Raw genomic sequence first — 13,454 nt, 5'->3', positions numbered from 1 at the left:
TTAATAAATATGTTGAACATATCCTTGGGGCACTCCGCTTGAAACTGACTGCCAACCAGACTTCAAGCCACTGATCGCTACCCATTGAGCCAAACAATCTAGCCAGCATTCCAGTCACCTCACAGTTCATTTATCCAATCCATACTTCCTTAACTTGTTGGTAAGAATGCTGTGGGAGACCATAGCTTTGGTAAAGTCAATGTATATCACATCCACTGAGTTCCCCATGTCCACAGAGCCAGTTACCTCATCATAGAAGCTAAGCAGGTTGGTCAGGCATGACTTGCCCTTGGTGAATCATGCATGTAATGTATTTTCTTTAACAATCTCATTCTCAACCTTTTCTTTCTTTTATTAATAAACCTTTAGGCCACGTCTACACTGGCATGATTTTCCGGAAATGCTTTTAACGGAAAAGTTTTCCGTTAAAAGCATTTTCGGAAAAGCGCGTCTAGATTGGCAGGACGCTCTTCCGCAAAAGCACTTTTTGTGGAAAAGCGTCCGTGGCCAATCTAGATGCGCTTTCCTGCAAAAAACCCTCGATTGCCATTTTCGCGATCGGGGCTTTTTTGCGGAAAACAAATCTCTGCTGTCTACACTGGCCCTTTTGCGCAAAAGTCTTTCAGAAAAAGACTTTTGCCCGAACGGGAGCTGCATAGTATTTCTGCAAAAGCACTGACAATCTTACATGAGATCGTCAGTGCTTTTGCGGAAAGTCAAGTGGCCAGTGTAGACAGCTAGCAAGTTTTTCTGCAAAAGCAGATGATTTTGCGGAAAAACTTGCCAGTCTAGACACAGCCTTAGATTTTAGATGCTAAAGGATTGGCCCAGCAAGCTCTTTTAGGTAAGATCTGAGGTATAAATTGACCTGGGACTGTGTCTGGTTCTTTGGGGCTGGGAGAACCTGTTCGGAGTTGGTGAGATTGGTTTTTATAACCTCTCACCCGTGTAAGTTGTGGTTCTGGTTGTGGCACGGGGAACACTGGGGTGTCTAAGGGGATTTGCTTGTGAGGCTTCTTGTTGGCTACGGTGGCAGCTGAAGTGTGTGACTTGTTTGGTGCCTTATGGGGCAGGACTCCAGTCTTTGACAGTAAGTAGCCCTGGTTCTGAGCAATTTACCCTGGTTTGACCCTCTCAGCAATGCCCAGGCCACCTGATAAATTACACCTTGTAGTTTAACTGGCACATGCATCTGCAGTATTCAAGGGACAGTATCAACTTGTAGCATGGTTAATTGACACCTACAACCCCCATCCCTCCCAGTTTAAAATAATTTTGTATTTTACACCTATATACTCCTGCCAGATTTTAGGGTGTTACAATCAGTTTTCTTATTTTTTAAAAGGTTTTCTCTTCTCATCTCCTCTGTGTGTAAGCATACCACAAACATAAGAACTGATTATTTATACAGAAGGAACTAGTTGTACAAAAAGAGCTTGCAAATGCATAATCCAATAGAGGAAAAAAACTGTTTATTTTTCACTTGCAGTCACGTGTCATTTGTAACAGCAGTGTGTAAAGCTGGTAATTGTCTGTGAAGCTTTTTATTGTTGGCATTGCTTTAAATGAGGAGCATAAGTTCTAGAACACACACTTCAGATTTTCTAGGTCCTTCCAGGATGGGGAACCAGTGATAAAATCCCTGCCAATTGCCCCATTTGAACCAGGGAGAAAAAGTATATCATCAAAGAATGTAAGTTAGTACTTCTTTCTTATCCCAAACCTTTATTTTATCATGTTCTAAACTAGAACAGGTTGAAATCTACCTTCCATGGCCCATTGATTCATGGAGAAAGGAATTTTTTAACAGACCTGCCATCTAAACTTTGTTACATATAGATCCATTGGCAAAAGTGCATGCATGGTACATTTGTTTTAAACAGAGAAGTCACAGAATCAAATAATTGCTAATTAATTACAACTAAGATTCAGCAAACGCAAGTCCAGTGGCACCTTAAAGACTAACGGATCTATCTGAACCTTAGATTTGGTGGGTAAAAAGAACTTAGATGCATGAAGATCATGATCAAGTGCATCTGATTAAGTAAGTTTTACCCACGAAAGTTTATGCCCAAATAATTCTGTTAGTCTTTAAACTGCCACAGGACTCCTCATTGTTTTTCAGATACAGACTAACATAGCTACCCCTCTGAGACTTACTAAGGTTCAAAACTCAGATCAAAGTGTTGTGCCAAAGCTATTAATTGGTTTTGGTCAGATACCTCAAACTTGGGTGTCTGTTGTTGGACATCTCCACAGAAGTGGTCTGATTTTCAGACATGCTGAGAAATCAGTTTTCATAGAAATCAATGGGAATGCTGGGTGCTCAGCACCACTGAAAATCAGCTGGCTACTGTTGAAATATCTAAGGGTATGTCTAGACTGCATCCCTCTGTTGGCAGAGGGATGCAGATTAGGCAGGTTGACATTGCAAATGAGACAGGGATTTAAATATCCTGTGCCTAATTTGCATAAAAATGGCCACTGCATTTTTTCGACTTAGCACTTTGTCAGCAAAAAGCGGCAGTCTAGAGGGGGATCCATTGAGGAAAAAAAGCCTTTTTTGACAGATCCTGTAAACCTCTTTGCTGGAGGCATAAGGGATCTGATTCAGCAAAACTCCAGGGGGAGGGGTTGCTCAGTGGTTTGAGCATTGGCCTGCTAAACCCAAGGTTATGAGTTCAATCCTTGTGGAGGCCATTTAGGGATTTGGGGCAAAAGTTTGTCAGGGATGATACTTGGTCCTGCTGTGAAGGCAGGGGACTGGACTCAATGACCTTTTAGGTCCCTTCCAGTTCTAGGAGACAGGCAATCTCCATTAATTTAAATTTTTTTTTTTTTAAACACAGAGGCCATTTTGCATCCCTCTAATTTTCTATGTATGCTAAGCCCTTAATCTCTCAGAAATTTCAGCATGTACCTAATGAGTGCCTGTGAGGGATCCCATGTACTTCAAAGGGACTCCTCACATGAGTAAAGACAAGTGTGCCTGTGTGTGTGGGATAAGAGCCCAAGTTTCACCCTTTTACTTTAATGTGTTCTTTGTCCATCCACTCCTTAAAATAAACAAAAACAAATGAAACATAGTTAAGACTTCCTTCCTTAATCCATGCATGACTTAACACATATCTTTGGCAAAAATTGTAGCCTGAGTCAATGCTATACATTTGCATACTGCTCTTACCCCAAAAGTGCAAACAAGAGTGGTACACAAAAGCGCAGACAGTGGTACACTGTACAAAAGTCGTCATCTGAATTATTTTAAGCAACCTAAGACATAGCTACTGATACTCCTGAAATATCACAGTCATGTCAAAAGAGCTGATACTTCATATTAATTTTATAACTATGTGTTATGACTCCATTAATATTAACTCATCTTGAGCTCTATTCAGGTTCCACTAAAGTCAGTAGTAATCTTGACATTGATTTCAGTAGTTATAGGACAGGGTCCTCTCCAAGAAATGGAAAAAGCAATCTCTCAGAACAAAAGATACTTGTTACAAATATTCACATTTGTATTATACAGGGATTGGCAATATCTTAAAATCCACTTTAAAAATCATAACACTGCAAAATGCTGTAAGCTTCTAAGAATATGACTCTGTGCTTGCTGAGTCATTACCATTAATGCAGTATACGCAAGGAAGTATTGTGAAATCATTTTGCAAGCTAACAGCAGAAGGTAATACAATGTGTGACTGTTTAAGACTCATTTTATTATTGCTTTACATCCCAACTTTTTTAGGTTGATGAAAAAAATGGGCTACAATCTGCTCTGGGTCACACCAGTTCAAATCTGGCACAACACCATTGAATCCTGAGAGCAGAATCTGATCCCACTCATTGTAACACTGAATGCTTTGCTTATTGCTATGGTCAGCAATCAAGTCAATAAGGCATGTAAAAGCCAAAGAGGAATGTGAGGGTGGTCGAGGATACTTCCAAAACCCATTGAATGGAGAAGGGGGATGGAAATAATGAGGGTATTAAATACTGAAGGAAAAAAGGCATTGTTTGCATATAGATGATGCTAAGAAAGATAAAAGCCAGGGTCAAATAGTTTCAGCAAACAACCTACAGAAGATACAAGGGCAAAACCAGGACAGGATGACAACTGGCCCCCACTTTCACACACACTGAATTTAATATTACAAATTTATGTCCCTAACCCCCAGATCTTTCACCTGAGTACTAGGTGCACAGGAGCTCACAGAGAAGGAATGCTTCTTCCCAACCCCAGAGATTATGTTACAACTCTACTGATTGCCCTGGTTTCTGGAAGGAGTAATGGCCTGCTGGATCTGTAGAATTGTGGGTCCATAAGTCCTAACTCCTCTTCTTTCCCCTATTTCCCCTCCTAGAACTCCCTGACATAGAACTCTGCTCCTGGGTATGCACAGAATGTGGACTCTGTACACAAGCTTGAGCAGCCCGTCTGCTTGTGCAGTAAAACTGCATTGGTTAGTCTTGTCTAGGTCCTGCCTGACACCAAATGTTATCACTAGGAATTGCACATGTGTAACTGAGGGCAGAATTTGGCTCTAATGTGCCAACAGGGAAAAAAATGAACTGGTATGTGTAGCGTGGGTGTGGGGGGAGAACAAATTTGCTGACAATTGGCTAGATAGGTGACAAGTCAATCATGATGGAGGGCTAAAAAGAGATGAAAAGCATTCATATCACAGATTGGTGTCCCCAAACCTTAAATGGTTGGACCTTTTTGGCCTTGTCCTTTCCTCCCTCCCTTTAGCAAACTAACAGATTCCTTACTTGACCTAGTATTAGCTCCAAGATAACATCATAGTTTTTTGCTAAGCTGACTGGAAGTCTTTGGTTTCTTGGTGAATCAGAAAATCTTCTGTAGCAAGTGTAGACACATCAGCGGAATCTGATGTGTGTCTGAACTGCATCTCTAATGGAAGCAATAAAGTCTTCTCAGGGAAGGAATTGCAGGGAAAGTTACTGTAGGACAATGGATCACCTCCAGAGACAGACAGCATCCACATCAGTGTTTGTCCCTAAGCACTTTTCTGGTTCAAGGGAGACTCTAGAATCACTTTTAGAAAGTGCTGGCTCCAGGTAAATGAAAGTAGAGAAAGAATCATAGTCATGGGCACTTCAAACGTACTTCTTAACAAATTACCATGAACTTCAGAATTAATTATTGTAGTGTTATTTTAAAGCATCCTCAGGAGGTTCTTTTCCAATAACAACTTGTAACTTGTTAAAACATATTCTACATTTGTTTAGACTGTAATCTATGCAGGGCAAGGACTGTCTTTAATGTGTGCTTATACTGCTCCTACCACCCTAATCTTAACTGGGGCATCTTGATTGGGGCTTCTGGACACAAATGTAATACAAGCAATAGTTAATAAGATATCTTGAGAGTTACGTATAGCATTTTATAACATTTTAGAGCATGTTATTTTAAGTCATGTGTGTCCAGTGGTAGTGCCACATGCACCAAAGGCACTAGAGAGACCTTTCTAATTCCCTCAACTATCCTACCTAATCTCTCAAGGTTTCTTACGGACATACTGACATCACTCTATGTGATCCCATTGTGAATGCATTCCAGCCTGCATCCTGATGTTTTCAGTTATGGTTTATACTAAAGTTTATACTTATTGTTAACACAGTTGCAAACTAGAGTTGACTTGTTTTTTATTTAAAACCCACCCACCTCACAAAACTCCAGGGTTCCTCAGCAGGAGAAAACAAAAAGCGAGAAATAGCTCTTAAAAGCTTTTAGTGTGTGCCCAGAACAAGGAAATGCTCTCAGTTTGATGTACAACACAGTCCCTGGAATAAAACAGGACATTTTTATGAAGACTTTGAAAAAAATTCAGGCCAGCTGCTTGCTTGCTTGACATCAAATCTGTTAAACAAATTATGTTCCGTTACACCAGTAACTATTTTCTTCAGTGGAGTTAAACCCGCATAACAGAGAGCAGAATTTACTCCATTGTGTGTCCCACCTGCGGGAGAGTCATAGCTAATGAGAAGGAGTTGGAGGATATGTATAAACACAAAGAAAATATGGAAAGAGCAAAGCCACAAGGAACAAAATGCTAAGCTAGGAAAGTATTTTGAACATGAGGAACTAATAGGAATGAAAGATGAAAGAAACAAAACCATTATTCACAAGTAAATTTGTGATCTTGCATCTTGCAGTAAATCCCACATTCACAGTGGCATAGCCCTGTGCTACTACCCCATTGGGGCCGTGGGAAATGACAGTTGGAATAAGAAGACAAGATAGATGAGTGAGGTAATATCTTTTATTGGATCAACTTCTGTTGCTGAGAGAGACAAGCACTCGAGCTACACAGAGATCTTCAGGTTGGGGTAGGAAGTCCATCTGAGGGAACTTTGGAAGATTGACCCCTCACATTAAAGTTTATGTTTCCCCACTCTCTCTGACTCAAAGATGAGAGGAAAAAAGGTCTTCATATCTGCACCTTTATGAATTCCAACAATAAGCAGTTGGTGTTTTATTTTCATCAATGAGTCTTTGAGCTAGTTGTGAGAATCCACCCTTTCAACAGAGGATTCACCACAGTCCACCAATGCTTAAATAATAGTCTGCATCCAACATGCTTGTTTTGGAGGTGAGGAGTATAACACTTCTAATCCTATCAGTAATCTGTAGAATGGGCATGGTGACAGTCCTAGAGCTCAGCTGAAATTCAGAACTCTCTTTCATACCCTTACAAAGTAATCTTCTAAACAAATTGTTTTCGTATTGAATGGTCCATTCCTCAAGCTAGTACTGTATAGAAAACTTTCTACTAGGAAAAAAAAGACTTGACAAAGATTTAAGTGCTTCTGATTGTGAGGTTGTATAGAGACTTGCAAGAGAGACTGGTACAGGGTGTGTATATTACTAGTGAACTCAGTGGGTGCTGCTATATTATCTGCCATAATTCTGGGCAGTACTACTTCTGAATTCAATACTGTCTAGAAGAAATGTTGGTGCATGCAGTTGCTACATAGCTTATCTTGTGATGGCCGTCCAGGAACTACAAACACAGGTTGGACCTCTATAATCTGGACTTCCTGTGTGCAGCAACATCCACAGTCCAACATCTGTGGGTCCTCAAGGACTGGAACACTCATGGGGAAAAGATGGGAGCCCCATGCTCAGCAACTCCTCCCCCATCCTGACAGAGCTTCCAGAGTACCACAAATAGCTCATTTGTGGCATTCAAGCTCAGGGAGCGAGGAGGAGGAGTAGGGATGGAGGATTCTTGGAGGAAGAGGCAGGGTGGCCATGGTGCACCACAGTCAGGGGCCAGGAGTAGTCTGGCAGCAGTGTAACTGATCTCCCAGACCCAGCCACAGGCTTCACAGCCACCCTGCCTCTTCCCCCATCACTGTCCATCAGTGCTGGCCCCTCTGGTGCCACCAGAGGAGAGCCCCACAGCTGACTCTGGGCAGAGGGGCTGTCATTGACCTCCCCTGGTCCAACAAATTCCCTGATTTGGGACCAGTCAGGTCCCAAGGGTGCCAGACCAGGGAGGTTCAACCTGTAGTACTTGGAATGGCATTGAATCATGAAACTTGATCCTGGATACCCAGGTAGAAGTAGTCTTCAGTTGGTACTAGATATTTCTTTGCTGGCATCCACTCAGCTATGTAAAAAACAATGAAGCAGCAGGCTGACTTGAAATACGCCATTCTAGTTTGCTGCCAACTATTCCATTGCTCATTTTGGCAGCACCATCCAAAAGGCCGTTTCATTGTCTGAGGAAGCCGGAATAAAGATGGATTCAAAGGCTGCCTAATGACTGTAATATAAATATACAAAAAATCTGATGATTTAATCTAAAAAGCTTTAGTTATTTGGTATAATAATGTAGAGAAGAAAAAAAAACACCCAATGACCAGAAAGTTTTCTTTTTTTATACTTATGACAAAAACTTCTCAAATGCTTCCAGGAAATCTGTGGAAGAGCTAAGCCCTTCTATGTCCAACAAATTATTCTTGCCATGACAGTGGAATAAATCAATCTCTTCCTCCTCTCCCTGTTCACAGTCTTCCTGTCCTTCTTCAAACAGTTTGGCCTCAGAAGTAGGAATAACAATGATACGTGGGACTGCAGTACTAATGATGGAGTCCAGGCCTCTGTTTATTTGAGTTTCTTGAGTTTCCCTTTGTGAGGTATCTGAGCCTCTTCCTTTGCCGATGCTGTTCAAGCCAACAGGAAGAGAAGCTGCTTCTAAGGAACTGGTCACCAATGCTTCAGGAGAATTCTGTAGGACTGACCTCGCAAGCAGCTTCTGTAAGTAGCTGGAGGAGACCAAAATCTAGGGTAAAAACAACAGTACATTTTTAGTACCATCATCTGACATATAACAACTGTAGGTTCTCACCCCACTGAATCTAGGATTTAGAATGTCTCATACCAGTCCATTGCATTTTAGGTGCCAGTTTTCTTGAGCTGCTTTCCCATTAACATTTGAGCCACTGCCCCAGAATGAAGTCAACATCACAATGAAGTCAATGTATTTCAATGTATGAACATTTGACAAATTGTCAGTTTTAGAAATGTACAACATGTACAACAAAATAATGATTGAGGTAAAGATACACATATTTGGTCAAACATCTTCAAAAATTTGGACTTCATCTCGTTTTATGCCATCATCAACCAAGAAGCTCATTCTGAAACACACAAAAGTATTAATTTATCTATTACTAATTTGAAATTGTATTGTACCCATTCTGCCATACGTTTTTGTGTCACTAAATCCTCAGCTGCTGCAAATCAGTACTGCTCCACTATCTTCCACTGGAGCTATGACAATTTACACCTCTGAAGGATTTGACCAACTTGTTTAGAAAAAAACCAACCTCTTCCTTGGAACACATTTAAATATAAAAGGGAGAAGGTTTTTTTTAGTGGTGATGCTTTTGGGGATGAAAGGAGAAACTTCTATGTGCTCACTCTCCAAAATGAAATTGATCTTTTTTCTCAAACATTTTTATTCGTTCTGTTCTGAATAGGCTCTCACTGCTGTAGTATTTGAGGATATGTCTACATTGAAATAAAAGAATTGGGGCACAGCCATAACTGGCTCACGTCAATGGATTCTGGTGCCTGTGGCTTGGAGTACGGGAATAAAAAATTGCGGTGTTGTTGTCCAAATTCAGGTTGGATCCCAGACTCTGAGTAGGGAGTCTGAGGTCCAGTCGAGCCTCAATGTCTACACAGTTATTTTTAGACTTGCAGCCTGACACAGGTTCTCAGACTCAGTGCTGCAGGTTTTTCATTACAGTGTAGAGATACCCTCATGGTTTAGAATAGCCTCTGCCCTCTCCCTTAAAGCTCTAATCCTGCATCGGATTCCTCAGATGTGCTTTAACTATTATTTCCTCAAACATTTTAATGCATTTCAGCCTGTCACATTCTGGCACCTTTTTCTGTATAATGAACAAAGAAGGCTCTCAGATTAAATATTTATACAGAATAGTTTGAATCTTTATTTATCTTCTCAAAATTCCATTTTCCCTGCCACAACCACAGTAACAATGTCAACAGATGTCCCCTGAGATCAGGGTGGTTAAAACCAATGATTTTTAATTTTTTTTTAAAAATCAGATTTTTTAAATTCAAATTGGATGTTTTTTTAATCAATAAAACATTAATTGTCTCACTTAAAAATAACAGTTACAATTAAATCTTATCATAAATGTACTACGCCTACACCCACAATCTCATAAAAATGAATTCATGGTTCTAGTCGACAACCTAAGGAACGCACGCCACTTATGGCACACGAGCCGATTTTCAGTGGCACGCGGAAGGGAGATCAGCCCTACCCCTCTTCCCCTGTGCAGCCACTGGAGAGCGCTCTCTCCTCCCTGAAGCAGGTTAGGCTGCAGTGGGAGGAGGCAGCGCTGGGGCTGAGGTGCCTTAGCGGCATCTTGGCCTGTCCTGGAGGCACCACTGACATGGCCACGTGGTCCAGGGCCGGCCCTGGAGGCTGTAGGCACCACTGCCATGGCCATGCAGTCCAGGGCCGGTCCCGGTGGTAGCATTGCCATGGCCATGCAGTCTAGGGCTGACACGGGGCCACATGGCTGTGGCACTTCTGACCTCTGGGGCCAGCCCTGGACCACATGGGCCACAGCAGCGTGAGCCTCGGAGCCGGCTGCAGACCACAGTGGCAGTGGGGCATCTGGGGAAGCCCTGGACCGTGTCGACAGCAGCAGCAGGCCTTTAGGGCTGGGCCCAGACTACGTGGGCCCCAGCAGCACGGCCTCCCTCTGGGGCAGCCGGGACAGCATAGCTGCGGCCATTATTGCAAGGGGCCACAAAGCCAGGTAAGGTCCCCTCTCATGCCCAGACCCTCCCCACTCCAATCCCCTCACTTCCCTCCCCCCAAGCCCTGGCACACCCAACTTGCACCAACACCCTTCCTTGCTCCTGCTCCCTCCACCTGGCCAGACATCCTCCTCCCAGCCTGCTTCTGCACTCTACCCTGCACCCAGACCTGGCAACTTCTCTCACTTCTGCACCCCACATCCCTCCCAGATACTGCACCCCATCTCTATCCTACTTACTGGCAGCCCTGTCTCGCAAACTGTACCCCCCAATTTTGTTTCTACCCCAGAGTCTAAGGAAGTCCATAAAATCCACTAACTCCAGAACCCTAGAAAAGCAAATTTGATCTATGGGAAGCCCTGAACCTCAGTCCCCCCGTCCACCAGGCTGGAGCACCAGAGGAGTGAGGTGTCTCAGTTGGGGCCATTATCAGTGAATGTTGGGGGGGTATTGGAGTTTTTTTGCTTCTCATTGTGTGGTCCCCAATTGATTTTTCTGTGGGTCAGTGACCCCCAATCCAGAAGGGATTCTCCACCCTTGCCATAAATCCAGAAAACACTGAAACCTTTTGTGTTGGACATAATATTTTACTTTGTTTAAAATGAAATTTGATTGTGACGGGTCCGCAGGGACCCGCACTTGGTCCTGCAAAGGCTCCACCACTTTTCCAGAGAGGGGGAAAAGCTGCACAGAGGAGGAACACCCGCACCGCCAACAAAGGTCCAGCGACCCACATTCATCGGTTACGGGAAGAGGCGAGCCGAGCCAGGGGGGAAGATGATGTGGCGGAATGCCAGGATGTCATCACAGCGGAGTGTCGGACCGGCACGTCCAACAGCAGGCCTGTTCAAAAGGGCAGTGGTCAGAGGAGCAAGGGAGGGCATTGGAAGACGGAGGCCAGAGAGGGACTGGGAAACAGCTCGACCCAGAGCCAGATCAGAATGGCAGCCGCCCTGAGAGGACCGCAACAGCGACGAGGGGAAGGAAGCCTCAGAGACTCCAGTAGGAACACTGGTCAGTGAGCAGTGGGACAAGGACAGCGAGGGGGGAAGGAAGCAGCCAGTGGCAGGGTGATACTGGTGCCTGTGGGCTGATGAGTTTCAGGCAAGCACCCCACCAGCCGTGTAGGGAGCTACTCGTCCCTACACCTTAGGGCCCCGGGCTGGGACCCAGTGTAGAGGGAGGGCCTGGGTCCCCCTCCCCCACCCGACCGGAGGGAGAGTGTAATCCTTATGTAGTCGGGGGGACGACCAGCCCAATACACGGGACTATTGAACTTTGGACAGTTGGGTAGCGACCAGCCTGCGGGAATTTGGGGGATGTTAAGGTGGCAATTGGCACAGGGCCCTGCCCAGACGCATGGGTAGAGGCTTTGGGCTAAACTGAACCGTCACACTGATAAACTAACACGTGGCAGTTAAAATGCTTAATCTGTTTCATAATTTAAATTAAATCGTTCTCCCTAGCTGTAGCTGGTTCAGAAAATAGGATCCCCATATCCAGCATGCCCTTGCCTACCCTCCCTGCTCCTTCCCCGGCACAAAGATCCGTGAATAAGTTAAATTTCGGGACGCCACTTCTGAAAGGTTGCCTACCTCTGCACTAAAAGGTAAGATCTGCATAATAATTTATTTATTAAGGTAGCTGCTGTAAGTACAACTTTTATTGACTTTAAAAAGTATCAGCGACACTCAAACCCATATATAGAGGCGAATAAATCAAATCTCAGCACTCCATCTCTGAAAAGTTGCTGACCCCTGTTCTCGTCTGTCCAGCCTAACAACCAGTTCTTGCTTCTTGAAAATTCTGGGTTTTCAATTTCTGTTTCTCAGCAGACTAACATGTGCAAAGACAGACACAACTAGATAGGATTGTTTTTGTTCTATGCTTATGTTGTGTTTACTGTGCCTGACACAGAGCTTCTGACATTTGATTTAGTGGTTCTAGTAAGGGCCTGCTAAATCGAACTCTGAGGGTGTCCCTGGTTGACACCAGTACTCCTCGATTTGCAAGGAGTAAGGGAAGAAGATGGGAGCATTTGCTCCTCTCCACTGTGGAGATGGTGCCAAACTCAGTTTAAGGTACATCAACTCCAGCTATGTTTCTTAGGGTATGCCTACACTTGCCCCCTAGTTCGGACTAGGGAGGCAAACGAAGCATACCGAAGTTGCTAATGAAGCACGGGATTTAAATATCCCGCACTTGATTGGCATATTCACGGCTGGTCACCATTTTAAAATTAACTCGCTGCGTGTAGACATAGTAGTCTGATCCAAAACCCATAAGAACATAAGAACACGAGAACGACTGTACTGGGTCAGACCAAAGGTCCATCTAGCCCAGTAGCCTGTCTGCTGACAGTGGCCAGCACCAGGTGCCCCAGAGAGAGTGGACCAAAGACAAATCAAGCAATTTGTCTCCTGCCATCCCTCTCCAGCCTCTGACAAACAGAGGCCAGGGACACCATTTTATCCCCTGGCTAATAGCCTTTTATGGACCTAACCTCCATGAAATTATCTAGCTTCTTTTTAAACTCTGTTACAGTCCTAGCCTTCATAGCCTCATCTGGCAAGGAGTTCCACAGGTTGACTACACGCTGTGTGAAGAAGAACTTTCTTTTATTACTTTTAAATCCGCTATCCATTAATTTCATTTGGTGTCCTCTACTTCTTCTATTATAGGAACTAATAAATAACTTTTCTTTATTCGCCCTCTCCACACCACTCATGATTTTATATACCTCTATCATATCCCCCCTCAGTATCCTCTTTTCTAAACTGAAAAGTCCCAGTCGTTTTCATCTAACTTCATATGGGACCCGTTCCAAACCCCTAATCATTTTAGTTGCCCTTTTCTGAACCCTTTTCAAGGCCAAAATATCTTTTTTTAGGTGAGGAGACCACCTTTGTACACAGTATTCAAGATGTGGGCGTACCATAGTTTTATACAGGGACAGTAAGTTATTCTGTGTCTTATTTTCTATCCCTTTCTTAATAATTCCTAGCATCTTATTTGCCTTTTTGACTGCCACTGCACACTGTGTGGAAGTTTTCAGGGAACTATCCACAATAACTCCAAGATCTCTTTCCTGATTTGTCATAACCAAATTAGCCCCCAT

At 43.5% G+C, this 13,454-nt stretch overlaps 1 protein-coding gene across 3 annotated transcripts in view; it reads right to left on the bottom strand.

Moving 5' to 3' along the window:
- Positions 1–1,519: 1,519 nt before the first annotated feature.
- Positions 1,520–13,454, bottom strand: part of LOC102450363 (melanopsin-like) — a 95,553-nt gene continuing 83,618 nt past the window's right edge. For all 3 annotated transcript variants that reach the window (XM_075929613.1, XM_075929614.1, XM_075929615.1), the window contains one exon: positions 1,520–8,315. In XM_075929613.1, coding sequence (XP_075785728.1) covers positions 7,917–8,315 — 399 coding nt within the window. In that variant the 3' untranslated portion in view covers positions 1,520–7,916. The remainder of the gene's footprint in view (positions 8,316–13,454) is intronic.

Source organism: Pelodiscus sinensis, chromosome 5 (assembly GCF_049634645.1).
Source record: "Pelodiscus sinensis isolate JC-2024 chromosome 5, ASM4963464v1, whole genome shotgun sequence".
Lineage (NCBI taxonomy): Eukaryota > Metazoa > Chordata > Testudines > Trionychidae > Pelodiscus > Pelodiscus sinensis.
The sequence above is the reverse complement of the archived record's forward strand: the minus strand, read 5'-3'. Positions and strand labels throughout refer to the sequence as shown.